Raw genomic sequence first — 20,874 nt, forward strand, 5'->3', positions numbered from 1 at the left:
ACCTGATTCTTCAGAGAACCCAGATAACAAAAGCATTACAAAAAACATGAAAGAAAGTTAAGCACAAAGCACCACAAAGGCCTCCGTCATTACTCCATTACCCAAGTCTGACACCTGGAAGCAGGACTCACTGGGATGGCACGGGCACGGATGGTGTAGATGCTGGCTGTGGGTGACAGCAACTGACTTACACTGGCTGCAAATGAGAGTGCCTGGAAGTTATTCTTGCCAATTACTGCTTCTCTCTACTCAATTTCTCCTACACATTTAGTCATCAGATCCTTACCACCCCTCTTGAACCCATGTCCTTTCCAATGTATTTCCAATTAAACCACCTTTGTCCTGGACGGGGCTCTGCATCACAACTTCTTACCTAGACTTTGCACATGTTCTCCTTTCCTAGCCAACTGTTCCCATTCTCTGATCTCCATCACTTCTCAAGCTTATCCTCCTAGGCAAGGCTGAATGGTCTGCATTCACATGATCACTCATAAGGCAGAATGGGTCTTTCCTTTGCTGAAAATCAAGAGACTGCAGATCTTTCATGCTGTTGTACAAACTGCATTAAATGAAAGCTATCATGCTATTTTACAATCTGCATTAAAGCTATATATGATCACATTATTTTATCTTTTCTTGTGGATTTTAAGTTGAAAGCACATAGTTTTTGTTTTCTTCATAGTGTGTCTCCCATGTCAGCATTTTTGCCAAAAACATGTAAGACCAAATCAGTAAATATTTATAAAGAAACATTCGTTTTTTAAAAAATATTAAGTCAAGATTTAATTGTACTACTATAAACACCCTGCCTCAAGGCCTTTGCATTGTTGGCGCCTTGGTCTTAAACACTCTCTTCCCAGAGGTCAGCATGATTCATGAGCCCAACCTTTAAGTCCTCTACTCAAATTACACCTTCTCAATGAAGCTTAACGTGTCCACCCTTTTGAAAGCCACAACTCATCTCCCCTACCCTACCCTCACATTCCCAACCCCTCTTACTTTGCTCTGTTTTTCCCATAGCATCTATCACCTTGTATTATACAGAAGTTACCACATTTTTTGTTTATTAAATGCAACATACGCAAGGAGAGGGATTGGGGCTGGGAGTGGTCACTGATGTATCTCAAACATTAAAAACCCTGGACTGGCACATAGAAACTACTCAACAGGGGCACCTGGGTGGCTCAGTGGCTTAAGCCTCTGCCTTCGGCTCTGGTCATGATCTCAGGATCCTGGGATCAAGCCCTGCATCAGGCTCTCTGCTCAGTGGGGAGCCTGCTTTCCCTTCTCTCTCTGCCTAGCTCTCTGCCTTCTTGTGATCTCTATCTCTCTGTCAAATAAATAAAATTAAAAAAAAAAAAAGAAACTACTCAACAATGATTGTTTAAAGAATTGAATAAAAGACTTAAAATGTCATTTTAAGAAAATTTTAAGTTACTTTAAGTAAAATGTTATTTTAAGCTCACAATCAATATACTTTTGAAATATGTGAAAATAATACATATTACAAAGTATAATGTTTTTAGTAATGGTTGAAGTAGTAAGCATGTCTACCTAAAGAAGGTGTGAATAAAAATATATACAATTACTAGACACTAAAATGATTTTTAAAAAGGAAAGAGAGCCTAAATGCCAAGCTATTACTTTTTGTAATCAACGGCAAATGTACTTAAAAAAATCTTTCTTTCTTTCTTCTTTTCTTTCTTTCTTTATTGGACAGGGGGCAGGCTCGGGTATGCATGCAAAGGGCAGGCAGGGGCAGAGGAAGAGGGAGAGAGAGAATCGTAAGCAAACTCCCTGATGAGTGTGAGGCTCCTCACCAGCATGGAAAGATCTCTCAGATCATGACCTGAACTAAAATGAAGAGTCAAATGCTTAACCAACTGAGCCACCCAGTCACCTCAATGCCAAATACACTTTGACTCAAATCTCAGGACTAATCAATGTTTCAACTTCCTAGGTCAATAGGAAAATACAATAACGTGCTGCTCTTTTAAAAACTCGAGATAAAACTGACACATACCATCGTATTTCAGGTGTACAGCCTAAGAGTCAACATCTGTACACACCATGGTACGCTGCTTTATATGGTTAACTATTTCTCATCATGGTCTCTGTGCCATAGTATTAAATTATCTTTTTCTGGATTTAAATTCACAAAACTTCAGCCTGAACATTATTCAAATGCATAAAAATGCACCATAGCAAGGAGTAAGAGAAAATTACATATGAAACCCAGTACTGGGGCACCTGGGTGCCCAGAGGGTTAAGCCTCTGCCTTCGGCTCAGGTCACGGTCTCAGGGTCCTGGGATCGAGCCCCACATTGGGCTCTCTGCTGAGTGGGGAGCCTGTTTCCCCCTCTCTCTCTGTCTTCCTCTCTGCCTACTTGTGAGTTATCTCTCTGTGTCAAATAAATAAATAAAATCTTTTAAAACAAACAAACAAAGAGAAGAAAGACCCAGCATTACTAGCCACCAAAAAGGCGCTTACAAGAAATAAACTGGTTTAAAATTATGATTTAAAAAGATTATCTTTAGGGGTACTAGGGTGGCTCAGCCAATTAAGCCTGTGACTCTTGACTTCAAATCAGGTCATGAACTCAGGGTTGTGAGATGGAGAGAATCTTTCCATTGGCCCCCACACTCAGCAGGGAGTCTGTTTCTCTCACCGCTCTGCCCTTTCCCTAGGCGCTCTCCTTCACGCTCTCAGATAAATAAATAAATCTTTTAAAAGTAAGTTCCGCTTTAAAAAAATTATCTTTGAACTTAGATGGCAACTAATTATGCAACAAATCAAGTCTTTAATTTCAAATAAAACTAACTATTATCAAAAAGGAAATTAGGGGCACCCGAGTGGCTCAGTTGTTAAGTGTCTGCCTTCAGCTCAGGTCATGATCCCAAGGTTCTGGGATCAAGCCCCATGTCGGGGTCCCTGCTGGGCTCTCTGCTTCTCCCTCTCCCACTCCCCCTGCTTGTGTTCCTTCTCTCTCACTGTGTGTCTCTCTCTCTCTGTCAAATAACTAAGTATTTTTTTTTAAGTAAATTAAATTTCATCTCTTCTTGAAAGGAACAGAATTTCTGCTATAAAAATAATAATTATCATTCACTAAGGCCTTTATATATTTTTTTTCAAGATTTTATTTATTTATTTGAGAGAGAGACAGCAAGAGAGGGGAACACAAATAGGGGAAGTGACAGAGGAAGAGGGAGAAGCAGGCTCCCCGTTGAGCAGGAGGCCCAATGTGGGGACTGATTCCTGGACCCTGGGACCATGACCTGAGCTGAAGGCAGATGCTTAATGACTGAGCCACCCAGGTGCCCCTGTATAAATTATTTCATGTAATCCTCATAAATCCCCAAGAGACACATATTATTATTCCCAATGTACAGTGAGTAAATTAAGGCTTATGTAAGGTTAACCACCGCCTCATGATTACCCAGCTAAATGATGGGAGAGCTGGAATTGAGATGCAGGTTTCTCTGGAAGCAAAGTTCATACTTCAGCCACCAGGATGCCTTCCCCTGACATGTGCCCCTGATGTATGAAGGCCAAGTGTGTCAACTGCGGTCTCTACCAGGAACTTTGAGTGGCCCTACTTGACAGAGGCAGGGAGGAAAGTATAATCACCTCCTCCAAAACAAAGAGCTGACGGGAAACAAGAACTTCTAGAAGGCTGACTAAACTATAAGAATGAAAGGGAAAAAAGAAAAACTTCTGGGCAGAAATGCAAATGAAACTGGTTGGCTTTAATTCCCCTGAAACTTCTACTGAGGTTCCAATTTGTGTAAGGGCTGTGCATATCATATGTTTCCTGCCTTCAAGTGGCTCAGGCTAACGGAGATCAAGAAAACAAGAAAATTTGCACTTATGAAATGTCTCCTATTTGCCAGACCCTTTCAGGAACTATATATGCTATCTTATTTCATACATGATCATATAAATAATACATACATGTAAGCTAATAAGTATCACATTAATACTAAAGTATAAATTTGAACTAAGTGCTATGAGAACCTTAAGGTCTTGACCTCTTCACTCTGCCCTGGAGTATGGCGGGCTTCTCCGAAGAATGGATTTGGGGCTTTAAGCCAATTCTTAGAAATAGCCGAGGAGCTTCTCGAGGGGAGAGAAGCAAGGGGACTCCATGGACACTGATGTCTGAACAGAATAAGTCTGATGTTTGGGTAGGAGGGTTTGACACTGAAACTGATAAAATGGGCAGGAATTGAAGGATCTGAGTTTTATCCTTTTGGAAGCTGTTTAGAGTCTCACAAGAGGAGCGGCATGAATACACCAGAATTGTGAATATCTGATGACAGAGGAGTTGGCGGGAACTAGAGACAACACATAGTAGGACTGATCTGGGGCTTCTTGCAGCCGCCCAAGCAGAACTGGTGAGAAAGGTATTTTAAAAGTACCAGTGGGACCAGACCTGGAAGGAGAGTCTGAAGAGTGTTCTGAGGTCAGCAGGCCAGAGCACGGGTTGCTGGGAGGAGGGAGGAGAAATGTGCATCTATTGTAACAACTATTTCTGGTTGGGGCCATTGAGTGATGCCGCGTACTGAAGGGATGAGGAGAAACAGCACATGCTGGAGAAAAGGGAATGCTCTCCAGTTAGAACATGCTAAACCAGAGGGGTCCTGGAGACTCCCAGGTAGGATCGCCAAGAAGCATCTAGAGTCTGAGTTCAGACTCAGGAGGACAGAATGGGCCCCGGCCTTGAGAACTGCAGATGTAGGCCTAACCAAGCTGCAGGAGTGAATCATGAAGAAAGAGAAATAGCACAAGGGAGAGGCCTGGCAGCACTGACATCAAAACACCACACCACATTCTCAAACCATGACACCATGCAATCCGCTGAAAGGCATTTTTCTAGCCTCTTTCCCTCCCATCTATAATAGACAAGCTCAGGGAGGAAGAAGCTGCCCTCCTTTGACTTCTCTCCAGTCCAGGAAATGAGCTGGACCTGAGCTACTGCTGAGGACGGAAAAGCTATGCTGTTCTATGTGCCAATACGGTTAGCAGTCTTTTTGCAACCGTGTAACTGGCTTCAGTGAGCTGAAGGTCTATGCTGATAGTGGTCTTTGATGCTAAGCCAGTATTTATAAAAATGTAATATTCACCAATAACTGTGAGAAGCATTATTCCCCCATCAGTAAGGAGGCAAAGGTGGAGATGCGTGGACTGTGGAGCCCACACTCAAGGTGCAGAGCTGTAGAAGCAGTAAATAAACAGGGAGGGGCACCCATCTGGGAAACAAAAACTCGGGGGTACCATGACCCTGAGTCACTGTAGCATCCCACAGTAAAACAAAGAAACACAGGCCAGCATGGAGCCCCCACTGAACCCCAAGGACCGGGACTTAACTAATGCTGCTCTCCTCTCCATGGCCGTAAGCTTGGAATCAGCAAGCAGGCTGCCTGTGTTCAAGACTGTCTCAGATCACTGCGTAGATGAGTAACTAACACAGGTGATGGCAATCCGGCGGCAGGAAGGGCTATAAAAGAATAACTGCTTCCTTCACACGTTTTGGCTCTAGTGCGTTCTCAGGCTTTACAGCAAAAGAATAAATGTCAGATGGCTCTTTGGGGGATCGGTTTCATGACTGCTGTTGTCAAGGTACTTTGGGAGGAATGCCTTGAAAGGTGATTGACATGGAAATGCCACCCCAGTCCCTCTGGGCTCTGAACTTTGCCATCTAAATATCAGTGACATAAGAATGGTGGTTCAGCTCTACAGTTTATATAAAAGATTAGCTCCAAGCAAACATCAGCAAAATACTTGTGCACACAGAGAATGTTCTATATGCCTGGGCGGAAATGGTTAAGAAAAGATTTATGAAACAAGACTGATTCCTAGTGTTGTAAAACTTTGTAGGGGCACAGACAGCTGTCTGGACATTGGGTCTATAAAACTCTGACTCCTAAATAAATAGAGAGTGGCAGAGCCCCCATGGCTGACAGCATTCTCTCCTCCCACACTTCTCAATCTGCTAGAGTAAGGGTGTCTCCCTGATACGGAATTTGCTACATCTTCTCTGAATACCTTTTTGAGCATCTTCAGTAATCTGCACATCTCTCTGAGTTCAACCTTTTTCCTGTGAGTGATGAAGGTTAAAGGCAACAACCTAGATGAGAACATCTTGGGCAGAAAAATTAGTCTTTGACAGTCCATGTTTTTGCAAATCACTGGTGAATTACTGTGGTGACAGAGCAAAGATGGAAAGATGGGACCAGAATTAAGTGGAAGCATCCTAAGGAGAAGGCTGCCATTAAGATACTTCCTCCCCTCCGAACTGGTCCGTTAACTCCACAGGACACGGATTGTCATTGTCTTCCTGGTTACCACCAATGGAAGGCGCTGCTGTTGCTAAGACAATGATGTGGAAAGGAGCTAATACCATGGAGCACTTGACATGCATGGGTACTGTTCTAAGAGCTTTGTATGTGTACCATGTCAGAAAATCCTCACAACCACCCGATAAAATCGTTGTAATTATTATTCTCATTTTACAATTGAGAAAACTAAGGCACAGAGAGTAAAGCAACTTGCCCAGGGTGACACCACTTGGGAGAACAGAGCTGTGACTGAACTCGGGCAGTCTAATTCCAGTGCCTGTGGTCTTAGCCCTATATACTGTCCATGCAACAGACGATGGTAATTAATGCACTCATTAATTTGTCTGTGAATATTTACAGAGCCCTTGCAATTCATGGGCACCGCGCTGGGTGTCAGGGATGTAACGAAGAGTCAAGCAGACACGGTCGCTGCCTTGTGGAGCTTATGATGAATATTCACATTCATCAAGTAATCACACAAACGAGTATAAAATGACAACTCAGACAGCCGCTACAGAGGACAGGCACACAGTGCTATGAACATTTATAATTCAAGGATGGAACTGCTGGAAGACCAAGGAAGACCTCCCCAAGGCAATAAAAATGAAACTGAAATCTGAAGGACGAGAGTTAAGCAGGAAAGGAGAAAGGAAGCTCACTCAAGGCAGACCTCCCTGAGAGGAACGAAGCTGGTTGAGCATAAGCGTCTGAGAGTAACTGAGGCTGAAACTCCAGAAGGGAGGGCACTGAGCAAAAGGAGGCTGTGGAGGAAAGGACCAGATCCAGCAGGGTCACACGAGCCATGGGAAGGCTTTGGGCCTATGCCCAAGAGCAAGGGAAAGCCACTGGAGAGGTTTGGCAGGGGATAGGACAAAATGAAATGTGTATTTTGGAAAGATCCTTCTAGCTCCAATATGGAAACCAGACTGGAAGAGACAGAATGGATACGGGATGACCAGTGAGGAGCTCAATGGAGGGTCCAAGGAGGAGACGATGAACAGGGAGATGGTGGTGGTGACAGGAGTTGATGATAATGAGAAAGATGATGGAGTGGAAGCTGAGAGGTATTTGGGAGGTAAAAACCAGTCAGTGATGGACTGGGCAGAGTCAAGCAAAGAGGAAGGAGAATGACTCCACAGAGCCCCAGCTCATGCAACCGAGTAGACAGTGGTTACACTCACAGAAATAGGGAACTCTGGGAAAGACTAGGTATGTGGGAGGCACATGAGTCTGATTCTGGACCTAGCGAACTGCAGGTTCCTTTGAGGTTCTCAACAGGAAATATGAAGGAATGGGAATGTCAGAGAAACGGTCTGAAAAGAAATAAAAAAGTTAAGTGTTACTGTCATATGTATAAATGAAGCCATGACTCAAGTAAAGACAGCCCAGAGAGAGGAGAGATGAAGGCCTAGAAGGAATGTGGAGAAACTCCAATACCAAACCAAAGCTGGCTAATGGACATCCTTTGATGAAAACGGAGACAAAATAGGCAGAAAACAGGAAGAAAACCAGGAGAGTACAGGGTTGTGGATGTGCGTAAAGAAACTATTTCAGGAAGAAAGAGCAGAGATAAATGCTGCAGGGATGACAACTTAAGAATGTCAGATGGACAGACTCACAAGGAGATTTTCTGTAACCAGCACCGGAGCTATTTGGATAGACTGATGGCACTGGCAGCCGAAATGTAGGGGTCCGGTCCGAGTCACTGGGGGCAGGGGGTGGAAAGGGGAGTAGGGAAATACTAGGTGGATAGGGAAGAGCTGTGAAGTCTTTGTTCTCATTAAAAACAAAAACAAAACAAAACAAAAAAACAGCGGCACCTGGGTGGCACAGTCAGCTAAGTGCCTGAGTCCTGATCAGGCTCAAGATCATAATCTCAGGGTCGTGAGATCAAGCCCCACATCAGGCTCTGCAGCTCAGCGGGGTCTGCTTGGGGTTCTCCCTCTCTCACTCCCTTTACCTCTTCGCTCTGCGCTCTCTCGCTCTGTCTCAAATAAATAAATATTTTTGTAAAAACCCATAAACCTCAAGTATGTTTAAAAACCAATGGGCAGAGTGCCTGGGTGGTTCAACTGGTTAAGCGTCTGCCTTCAACTCAAGTCATGGTCCCAGGGTCCTGGAATCGATCCCCACGTGGATCAGGAGTCTGTTTCTCCCTCATCCTCTCCCTCTGCTCATTCTTTCTCTCTCTCTCTCAATCTTAAATAAATAAATAAAATCTTTAAAAAACAAAAATAAAACCAATGGGCAGGATCCAGGGAGGAGAGAGAGATTATTGAGGTATAAGACTAAGAGAAAGTTACTCAGAACCTAATATTCTCATCAATTCCTAGCCATTGCCTTTCTTGAACACAGAAAAACTACTTTATGTGGCCAAGATAAGAAGATGACCACCTTCTGAAATAGTAATACAATGTGCTCATAAGGCCTCCTTTGTGGCCAGTAACTTCTGGAGATAGTGTATAAATGACTTCAACCTACCATGTATTCAACCCGATCACTTCACCACCAATTTAAAACACAGGGCAACCTGGGTGTTCCTACAGATATGCATGCTACAGAATCAGTGTAAAAGGAGGACCACGAAGGCCATCAAAAATTCGTAAGTGCAATGGAGATGCCATAAAATAATCCCGGGCTGAAGAATGCCCTTGGCATCTGCATTCACCACCACTTGACCGAGTTTTTAGGGAACATGCAGGTACTGAACAAAAGATGACAGGGTGACATGTACAATGTCATTGAAGAGACAGTTATGTCAGAGAAGCTGGTCCTTGAGACATTCTAAGAAGGTCTGTGATCCAGTATTTGTGTGGACAAATACTGATGACATAGTAACCTCCCACAACAACAGTAAGTATCTCCTTTGACAAACCATCTTCAGTGAATTACACTGTACGAATACACAGAAAGCAAGCAGCACGTCAGCACCCCAGGACCCTTACTGCTAAGCAGGAAAAAAAAAAAAAATTATTCTCTAAGTACAAAACCTGGAATTCACCGGGACCTCTCCAGCAAGGGTGGCCCAGCTGGAAGCTCAACTTGGGTAGCAGCCGAAATGCTTTATTTGTAGGCTACCTGTCATCACTGTAGAGCATGACCTCACCATTTGGGTTCAGTCCCTGTAGGCTCATTACAACCCACAGTAATAAACAACTCATCCAAAACATCTCATTACATTAAAAGCTCAAATTCTCTTAAAAAAAAAAAAAACTCATCTTTTTAGCAATGGCTAGATGCATGGAATGACACAAGCTTCCAATTCGTTAGTGACCATCCTAGGGCAATTCCTTGTGGTTGGGCTGTCTGAGTTGTATGAAAAAAGTTTAAACTGGTATCATAAAATGAAAACCTGACAGAAAGGTCAGAGAAATCCTAGCTCTGCCCAACTATCTTAACATGTGACCTACCAACACGTCACTTAATCTAGAAGAGGGTGTCATTAGCTGTAGAAGAATGCAGGTGTTTTTCAATTGTAATATTTTCTTATCTCTGCCTACAGGATAGTATCTTTGGATACCTCTTCCTGAAGGTATCATACTGCATATTCACCAAATTATTTCCTAATCAACTGTTAGAACACTGTTAGGGAAATACTGTACATACAATATTATCAGGTATCCCGAGTTGAATAGTGTCTTCCCAAAACACATGGCCACCTAGAACCTCAGAATGTGACCTCATTTGGAGTGAAGGTCTTTACAGTTATAATTAGTTAAGATGAGATCATACTGGATTAGGGTGAGCTCTTAATCCAGTGACTGCTGTCCTTATAAGAAAGTCATGTGTAAACATGGAGACACAGAGAAGAGGACATGAAGACGGAGGCAGGGATTGGGGTGACACATCTATGAGCTAAGGAATGCCAAGGATTTCCAGCAACCACCTGAAGCTGGGAAAAAAGGAGGATTCTCTCCTTTTATTGACATCCTGATTTTGGAGATTAGTCTCTAGAACTGTGAGAAAATAAATTCTGTTGTTTTGAGCCACTTGGTGTGTAGTACTTTGTTAGGAGGGAAAGTAATATACCAAGTATCAATATGCTACAACTAACTATTACTCATCTTGCTCTCCTGGCAACACAAGAGGACTGCTAAAATGTCACAATACCTCAGGCCTCCTGAAGAGGGTAAAATACTAGTGGAGTTCAAGATCTTGGTTTCAGATGATAAAAACAACTCTAATGATTCTTCAGTCTCCTTCTAGTGGATGTTAAGGTCTGTATTTTCAAAAATGTAATTTCTCCTTTTACTTGGAAAAGTAATATCCTCTCTCACAGAAACTACATACCTCTCCCTTAAAGCTATCAGCCTTCTGGAAGGAGACACTTTTTGCCTCCCTGTTGCAACCAGACTCTTTGCCTGAGTAATTCCTGTGATCTGTGACACAGATTCCCTATCTATGAGATCCTGCCAAGGCATATACCCCTGCAAATTCCATTACATGAAGCAGTTCCAGAACACACCCCATAAGGAATAACTACAGGGGACCAAAGAGTGATGCTCTTGTAAAGCTGTTAATTTAATCTGTAATACAGGAATCTCTAAATAATAGGAAATGATGTGAGAAGGCCTATTTCTTCAGCAATCCCAAAAGTTCAACAGATTTCTAGTCTAAGTGAAAAAAGAGGCAACGAATGACTTACTAACAGCATCGTTTTGGGTCCCACAAACTGTCAGGAACATGTTCTGTCTCTGCTTTGGTTTCTTAGTTGTTTGTTTAGTGAATCTCTGTTTATGAATTTCAAGAAGCAGAGTATGGACATCAAATTCTTCCATATGCCCAAACTAGTCATGTAAACAAGAATCGCCCACTTGTGTCAACTGTGGAGAGCAATTTACCTTTGCCGGCTGAGTGGCTGACTCTGGTGTTAGCAACCTGATGACAGATATTGAAATGCCTTTCTCTCCTCACTTGACATTTTACAAAGCATTTACAGCAGCCAGGGGAACTCTGTTAGGACACCAGCTGAAACAGACATGGTCTCTGCCTTCAGGCAGTTCAGAGTCTAGTGAAGGAGACAGTCCCACAGACAAATGAGGCACCACGCCCAAGAACACTCAGTAAGTAGAGATATAATTGCCTATCAGCCAAGAACAAATGGGCAGGGAATGGAAAGCCTTTAGCAGGAAATCTTTCTGGACAAAAAAGTGGACCGCAGCACGGGTGAGGAGAAACCCCAAGCTTCACGGGGAACCCAGAGTTCCCAGCTCAGCTAAGAGCTGCTTCCTGGCTACCTATGCTAGAGAAGTACATGAGCTCTCCAAGCCTTAGTGTCCTTTTCTGAGAAATGCTGAGTGATGCCACCTACATCACAGCATTCCTGTGATGCTGGAATGAGGGGATGTACATGAAACAGAATGTCTGGGACATGGTGCATGCTCAGTGTTCAGTTCTCTTTCCCCTTTCATTCCCTTGGACAACTATGTGAACTAACACCAATAAATACTACAGGAAGATAATAACCACAAAAACTACCAAAACAGTAGCAATAAGTCCATACATGGTCAATATCACTTATTCTTAAAAAAAAAATCCACTTACTGTTATATAATAACCATTATCCTGAATGCTCACCATTACACAGATCAATCTTTCCTTCTCATCCTAAATTTAACATAAACAAATATTTGAAAACAATCTTCAGAAAACAGAGATTTATCATTTGCTCGGGGTGGTGGGGGGAGCTTCAATGAATATGCATTTATCCAGCAAGATTTCAATAAAAACTTTGGCTCACTAACGGTTCTGATGAAGCAGAAAAATCTATATAGTTATGAAGATTAGCATCTATACATCTCTATGACTAAACCAGTATTCAGTAGAGTCGGCGAAAATTAGTTTAAGGAAGTTCTTTCATTTCTGTGTGGACATTTCCTCACCAATTATCCTCTCTCAACACCTGTGGTGTATCCTCTTCTGTGGTGCTGGAGGGAGAGCTGCCTTGTTGGGGACCCAGCTCCTTCAAATGTCAACTACTCATCCTGGGCCAGGACCCCAGACACCTTGTATATTTAACAGTCCACTTCTTAGACTAGTTCATTTCTCTCCAAACACTTCTTGCCCTCTCCTTAACACCATGCTCTCTTCCCCTATGCCATTCACTTTGCCTGAAACACCTTACCTTCTTATCTTCAGCCAGCGAAATCCTAGCCCATCTTCTAAACCCAGCTCACAGCCTGTCTCCACGGAGCTGACCTGGACCATTACGTCCCACGCTCCTCTGCCCCCACTGTCCCATCAGCATTGCGCTCACTGGTGTAATGCTGCTGGGGCTGTTATTTATTTATTTTTTTTTTACTCTGTGTTATTTATTTCACAAATTCATGCTCCCCTTTCCCCCCAACTGAGTAAGCTTTCTGAGACCAGGAGCCATATGTTAGAATCGAAATATTTTGCACATTGTTGATGTTTTAGATTTATTTGTTGGTTGGCTAGAATACATGATATACTGTGATAGAAAATTTCGGAGACCTGGGTGGGTCAGTCACTTAGCATCTACCTTTGGCTCAAGTCTCAATCCCAGGGTCCTGGGACCGACCAGTGTCCAGCTTCCGGCTCAGCATGGAGTCTGCCCCTCCCCCTTGCTCATGCTCTCACTGGCTTGCTCTCTCCCACAAATGAATAAATTAAAAACAAAAATCTTTAAAAAATAAAAGGGGCGCCTGGGTGGCTTAGTCGTTAAGTATCCACCCAGCTCAGGTCATGATCCTGGGGTCCTGGGGTTGAGCCCTACGTTGGGCTCCCAGCTTGGCAGGAAGTCTGCTTCTCCCTCTCCCACCACCCTGCTTCTGTTCCTTCTCTCACTGTGTCTATGTCAAATAAATAAATTTTAAAAAGAAACTTTAAAAAAATGTATTTTAAAAATGGAAAGGAAAGGAAAAGGAAAAGGAAAAGAAAGGAAAGGGCGCCTGGGTGGCTCAGTCAGTTAAGCATCTACCTTTGGCTCTGGTCATGGTCCCAGGGTCTTGGGATCAAGCCCTGCATCGGGCTTCCCTCTCCCTCTGCCTCTTCCCTCTGCTCGTGCTTTGTCGCAAATAAATAATAAATAAATCTTTAATAAATAAATAAAATTTTAAAAAAGAAAATTTCTAAGTCCTACTTTAGCATGAATAGCAGTCTGCACAGTATGAGTGACTTCTTTGACATTTAAACAGATGACATTTTGGAAAACTCAAGATGAATTAAACTATTGGGCATAATGTTTTCCACTGCAGAAGTTACTCCTATTGTGACAAATATTTTGAATGGCAACAGAATTATGCAAATAAACTATCTCAGAATTCAAGCAGGTACTTAGTACAGCCAGCTCTACTAAATAATAATAGCATTTGTACTTTATTCAGCAACTCATCTAACATATTATTCACTGAGTCCCTAATTTGTACAAGGAACCCTACTACGATGAGTAAGGGATGGGCCAACTCCTCAACACTTAACACTTTAATGGAGGAGACAGACTTAAAAACTTTTTATAAAACAAGTTAAATGAGCAATATAATACAGCTAACCCATGGAGTAATGTGTGTGATTCATTTCAGTTGGAAGGGCTGAGGAACCATCCAACAAAACAAAAACCAAAGCACGAAAAGGGAGATGACGTTCGAACAAGGTGATGAGAGAGAATTGGGACTCTGTACACCAAGATGGCAGAAGGGGGATCAGGGTTCTAAGACTAGCAAGAGTGAAATGTACAGACATGAAAACACACCCTCACCCCCTCTAGCTTCTCTGAATAGGTGATCTAACTTGCTACTTCAGGAGAAACTGAAAAGGTCATTCCGTTCCTGCATCTCACAACTGCCTCAGCCTTTCTCTATCTCAACAGTTTCTCCACTCTTCTCCAAAGCTAAATTCTCCAAAGCTAAATTCTCCGAGTTGCTCAGGAACCCCCTGCTGCTTGTCTACCGTCTCATCTTGCTGCAGCGCTCACCCTCCCTCTCCTTCCTTTTGCAGACAAGTTTTTGAAACCATAGTCTGTACTGGCTGTCTACACTTCATCTCTAATTCATTTCAGTTATGTAAGGTTAACTGTCTCTTCCATCTTTTTCATTCGGCAGAATAAAGAGACACGAGGACTAACATTCTGATGTCCTCCTTTCTTTTTTTTTTTTAAATAAGTTCACCATCCCCTCCCCCAAAATTTAACTAGTTACTTCTTTTTAAAGTTTATTTGCTATACTCAGGGAACAGAGAATGAGCAGTCTCTGCATAGCATTTCTCAGGTCCGGAAAGCTGAGACTTTGTGTAAGTATTCCTAACCCCAGTGAGAACGTGGAACCTTAAACAAGCCCTTCTCTCCGTGTGTCTTTCCTAAATCAGCTCTTCACAGTTCTTCAAATGAGAATACAGTGTCTACAACTCATCCGCTTTGACAATATAAAACAGGTTCTTTTAAGGAAATTATGTCATAGAAGCTGGGTTCTTAATCTTTTCTAGGAGATCAGGGTAAGGTAAGGCTTGGGATATCCACACAGTATGGCTACACCAAAAGCATCCCAAGCTAGCCCCCCTGATTTATGTTCCACTTCTCTGGCAGTTTCATTCACTAAACAAATAATGGCTAAGTTGGTCTCTCCTCTTATACACATTAAATAGCCAGAATGCTCCATAACTTACTTTGGTCACCTTTCTCGCCTTTAAAGCCAAATTTATCAGCACCAATGAACCACCTACACTGATTTCAAAAAATGCGAAGATTCACCCATATGTTATATACACTTAAGTCTTTTCATGGAGTGAGTGAGTGTTACATATACAGTGAGTGTTACATATACTATTCCACGAACTGTTGGGACAATATATAGAACTTAGCTCATCTTTTCAGATTTCCTTTGCAGTGAACCTCAGTTCACTGAACAATCCAGTTACCCCCCTTCATTTTTCAAAAATAAATTTATCCCACACAGACCCCACTTTTTAAAAATAACTCTCCTCAAACCAGATGAAGGTCCATATCATTTACTTCTCTGCTGTCCTCCTACAGGACAGAGTTTACACACCTCCCAACTGCACTGGACATTATAGAAATTCCATAAATATTTGTCAACAGGCAGATACATATTTAATAATACTGTTAAAATTTCCATTAAGAGTTACCAAACAAATGTTTTGACTAAAGACCAAATGAAAAATTCCAAGCCCACCTCTTCAGACCCCTTGTAAGAATCAGGTTATGATTACAGATGGAAATCCATGTTCCATATGTCTAAATATTTAAAAGTTATATATCAAGTTAAACTATTAAATAAAATATGGTCACTTCCTCAAATCTTAACAAATATACCTTCAACCACCTGGAGGTACTGGAAGGAATTTATAATTTCTAGACTCCTTGAAGTTCCACAATACAGTACATGCCGACAGACTTTAAGCTGTTTGGGGTCAGGAAAATTCAAGTCAGGTACTCAGAACATGGGGGTAGGTGGCGTGAGAGCCTAAGTTGGGCATACGCCCTGGACTTCTTAGGGTCCTTCATCCTCTAGGGAAATGTGGCCAGGCAGAACAGGGTCCTTTAATTCACAAGTCCCAAAGCAGGGCCTCTCTTGTCAGGACTGCAGGCAATAATGCATAATTTACCAAAATGGAGAATCTGCCAGATCAATCTTGTTGCACTTAGTTAAAACAGTAGCTGAAACTAAACATATTTTTTTAAAAATGTTTAAGTTAAGAAGTAAAACCTGAAACTCCCAATCCCTAATCACTTCAGTTCCCTCAAGATCTACAGTTAAAAAAAAAAAAAAAAAAAAAAAAAGCCTAACATTTATCTGACTCTACCCTAAGCCTAATGTAGATTCTGTGATTTTTTTTTTTTTAACAAATTCATACAATTTACAGGACTCTCTTCACAGCTAGAGGGAGTTAAGACAAGAAGGAGCAGAAGAAGAGGGAAAGGAAAAAAACATCAAGTATCAGAGAGCAGACATGCTGGTCTGAGAAGACATTTCCCTTGTGTTCTGTCACTTTTCTGAGGAAGCACATGATGCCATGATTAACCATCTTATCACAGCCTCGAGTATCCCTGAGTGCTCTCACTAACACACAGATTCACAGGGTTCACTCAGGGGCCTCGTAAAGCTCCCATTCTAGCCACTGGGTCCATGGGAAGGCAAGCTGAATCTTGTCAACATTTAAACGGAGACTGATATCAGCTCTCCCTACACTTCACCATAATCTGCTGCACTGCAATTTCCACTTCACTCAGCAAGAAAACTAATTTGTTCATTTGAAAAAAACAACAAATAAATCATTCTCATCATAATACATATACACGTATTCCACAGGAAGGGAAGTATTTCAATTGGAAATCTTATTTATGTGTACTTACTGAGATTGTACCATTGTCTAGACCTATGGACAGTCTTCTTGTTTCCGGGTTAAAAGACATGCATGAACATGGAGCTGAAAGAAATGAACATGTTGATGAAATTAACAAAATGATGACTCTCATCGATTCAGGAGTGACTAACTAGCTAAGAGTGTGTGGCTATTTTTTTCCCCACTATTTCCTGAAAAACAGTTCATTTAATGCCCACTCACCAAAAAATAAAAACAGTAATCTTACAACCAACCCCTAGTTTTTTCAGTTATCCTTTTAATGAATATAACGAGTAAGATTATCTCAAACTGGACTAGTTCCAAGGCGCTTGGTCTCAGCTGTTCCGTCAGTATGGAATCAGAATTTGCTTGACTAGATTAACAATATTTTGCGCTGTGTATTCCTTCTGCCCTCGATCTATCTCTTCCACTCAAACCCCATCTTTATTAGAAACAACCTATCTTTTCTCAACTAGGGAAAAAATAAAAAGAAAGATCTTATAATTCCATCCTCCCCTCACATACACACACTAGTATAAAAATCTGGTTTTTGATTCCGAATTGTTTTGGGGCATGTGGACTAACAGAACAGGTCTTTTACTCTCAGCCTTGAAGACTGCTGAGTGAAAAAGATGGAGGATCTGTCTTGTTTAGGGGAACCAGCTGGACACAGAGCCAGGCTCCATAGGAAAGAAATCAAGTCTGGGTAGGGCCTCCCTGTTCTGCAAAATTGGCTACTACCTGAGTATACCTGAGAAGTAAACTAAGCATAACCTGAAGCCAGTGTGGGCAAGAAGTGCTTACTGAGCAGATAGCTTCCCCATCCCTGCCTTCCCTATTGCCACCGGCTCGTAAGAATGGGGCCTGTTGACAATTTACGTTACACTGAAATAGTTGTTCTAAAAACAAGTCCAACACAATTTTTAAATTTCTCTTCCGCCCTCACAGTAGCCCCGTACATGACAAAGTGCTCATCATCATAATCAGAATCAGCCTCAGCCAGCCTTACTCCTACTTTCCAGTTATGATTAGATGTCTTACTCAAGGTCACACAGGAATAAAGAAGTTAGAGAAGGTTCAAAGACTTCATTCAAACACGCAGTCCTATTTTGAAATACCCTACTTAGATTACCTCTAAACTATAAAAGAATTTCAAGTTCTACTAAGAGAGCCACTGCATAACAGATCACTTAGTAGCATTTTTAAATTCTCTATAAAAGGACCCTGAACAACAAAAAAGATCTTTCAAACCACATGAAGTATCTGCTTTTTTCTAATTTTCAATCGTGATATATTCAGAAAATGGAAACACAAAGAATAACTCCCCCCTCCCCCACACTTCTACCAGAACAGCAGAATATCTTCACCCTGATCAGCCACAAAATTAAACTGGATTCCCAAAAGGACACTGCTGCAAAAAGTAGTCAAATGATATTTAATGCGCTGCCCTAAGGAAGTCATTCTTTCTCGCCTATAGCCCATCAATTATGTCGGCACAATTTCTAGGCAGGTTTTAAGATGCAAGGTCTCATAAGCCTGTAACATGTATTCAGAATTAAAATCTAACGATTTCGTGGAAAATGACCATGTTAGCTGAAAAGAACAAAAGAAAAAATACATTGTGATTACAACTACATAAAGTACACAGTCACCTAAAAACATACGTGGAGAAATGGAACTGTTTTTGTGTTCAGGTGACAAGATTATTACTGTATTAGCCTTATTCTTTTGCTATTCCTGTTAAAAGTTTTAAATATCTTATGGTGTATTAAGATATAAGCATGAGCCTATGAAGCAAAACCCCAAAGGGCTACAAACTGGTCAAGAATAACTTTATCATTTAGCTGCCTGACTGACCATATAAAAAAGTCTCTTCTGTGTGATTTCCTCCAAAGTTCATATCTGCTTATGTAATAGTTAGAAAACAAACTGCTCTCCGAATGTGACTTAAATGACTTTTTTACAACACTGCGTAGGCTACCCTGACATCTACACTGCTATTTCTTTCTTTCTGGATTTCTTCGCCCTTTTACTAGATTTCCTATTATTCTTTCAACAAAAATGCAGAATGCTTACTGCGTTCTGGGCATGTGATATAATGATAGATAAGGAATTACAGCTGTCATCAAGGAATTTATAGACTGTGGCCCCAACCGTGTACAGGAACTAGAAGACTCATCCCAATGTCACCATTATAGTCCAAATCACTTTACGTTTACAGGAAGAAAACATCACCAGAACTCAAAAGGAAGAGACCTTTCCCAGAGAATCCCATAAACAAATGAAATTTACTTTAGAAATCCTGTTGTTCTAGAACACATATAATTGAACCCAAGACGGTTCTAGACAGGGCACTGCCAGAGCTAAAGGGCATTAGCTTCCAGCTGCCCCCAAAAACAAAGCCACCCCTCCAATGGAGCATTATTGGTAAAACACCAAGCAAACCCGTGTGAGTGCGTGTGTGCGTGCGTGTATGTTGTGTGTGTGTGTGTGTGTGTGTGTGTGTGTGTAGCAAAAGACTTTTGGTAGGTGAGCCTTCTGATGCTCCTCAAACCATTTCCCAACTGTGACACTCTCACAGGAATAGGCCCTGGGCTGGTTACCCATAGGCCCTGGCAGGGCCAAGGAGGCAGGGAGTGGACTGAAGAGAATATCAATGCCCGTGTCTGTTGTTACAGTAAATGACTTTCCTTTTGGGAAATGGGGGAATAGAGAGATTGACAAGAGAGAGCCTTCCAACTTCAACTCACCAGAAATTAACAAAAAAAGCAGTGTGTGAAAGACTAGTCTCATGGCCCATACAAAATGGGCTCCTATCCATGGAAGAAAATATCAAAGGAGAAAAACTGTCTGGGAAGGATAATAAGTCACAGTAAATTAATGGTAATTCTGGCCAAATGGTAAAAGGGGTCCCTCAGCAGGAAGGGTAGGGAAAAAAAAATAAAATAAAATATGATTTAAGCCACAATATTTGTAGCTACATTGCAAAAACGTGATGTTTCACAAGTTAAGAATTCAGCTTTAAATGATATAATACTAATAGTTCCTAGGTCAATAAAGAATTGCTCCATCTGATGGCTAAAAGTTGAGGTGAGAGATGAAATGGCTGAGAGCTTTCTACTCTCCCATCTTGCAGGGCTTTTTCCAAAGATTCGGTGAAATGGCTGACCAGACCCATAAAATGACAATACAGCTCCTCCACTGACTTTCTCCTTCAAAGCTGCATCCTTGAACTCGAGATGAAATAAATACAGCATGATACAAAACCTGAAGATATATTTATTTCCCCCACCTTTAACTGTTTTCCCCACAAGAAAGGATAACCACACCTGGTAAGCTTTGTGGGGCAACCCCCATTTGCCAAGGCCTCCCACATATACCATCTGTATGGAGTTTGCCTGGGACTGTTCCTACACAAACCCAGTAACTGAAATTCAAGGCCTTGCCACTAGTCTTGCTGATGTTATACCATTAGGTTCCCATTTTTTCCCCAACGTGTCTATTAAAACCTAAGAAAAACAATGCCCATGGTTTATTCCTCAATAAAATAGTACAAGAACTCATTTCTTTTTTTTTTTTTTAAGATTTTATTTATTTATTTGACAGACAAAGATCACAAGTAGGCAGAGAAGCAGAGAGAGAGGAGAGGAAGCAGGCTCCAAGCATGCCTGATGTGAGGCTCGATCCCAGGACACTGAGATCATGACCTGAGCCGAAGGCAGAGGCTTTAAACCACTGAGCCACCCGTCCACCCCAAGAACTCATTTCTATGCTATCTGATTAAGACTGGCCCTTTCTCTTTTCTGTTTCAGACTGAGGATAGCCAAAAGAAGTTATTTGGCAAAATTTCTGAAAGATACTAAAAGGCACAAATAAGATGGAAAAGAAATTTGTGGAGGTCTATGAGTAATGAAAAATAATAGTCTCTTATGTAAGTATCAGGACTTCAGACCTTGATGGCCTGTCAAAATCTTATTTTAAAAATTAAATGATTTCATAACATTGAGAATTTTTTAAAATGAAATCTTTATAGTTTTAGGCAGGTATTCAGCATAAGATTTAGGGAAAACTGAAATAAAGAGAAGGCCCAGTCTGGGTATTTATATTAATGACCATTTAATTTGAAAGGAGAAAAGCCTAGGAGATATAAGCCCCAAAAAACTGGAACTCAAGAGACTGACATCAACCTCAACAGAGTTAGTGATTAAATGGATTACA

The 20,874-nt window shown here is 41.5% G+C and overlaps 1 protein-coding gene across 4 annotated transcripts in view; it reads right to left on the reverse strand.

Annotated features, from left to right (window-relative positions):
• WDFY2 (WD repeat and FYVE domain containing 2) overlaps positions 1-20,874 on the reverse strand; it is a 182,004-nt gene that overhangs the window by 75,650 nt on the left and 85,480 nt on the right. For all 4 annotated transcript variants that reach the window (XM_059378346.1, XM_059378349.1, XM_059378347.1 and 1 more), the window contains exon 3: positions 16,667-16,740. In XM_059378346.1, coding sequence (XP_059234329.1) covers positions 16,667-16,740 — 74 coding nt within the window. The remainder of the gene's footprint in view (positions 1-16,666; positions 16,741-20,874) is intronic.

This window comes from Mustela nigripes, chromosome 15, assembly GCF_022355385.1.
Source record: "Mustela nigripes isolate SB6536 chromosome 15, MUSNIG.SB6536, whole genome shotgun sequence".
Classification (NCBI taxonomy): Eukaryota; Metazoa; Chordata; class Mammalia; order Carnivora; family Mustelidae; genus Mustela; species Mustela nigripes.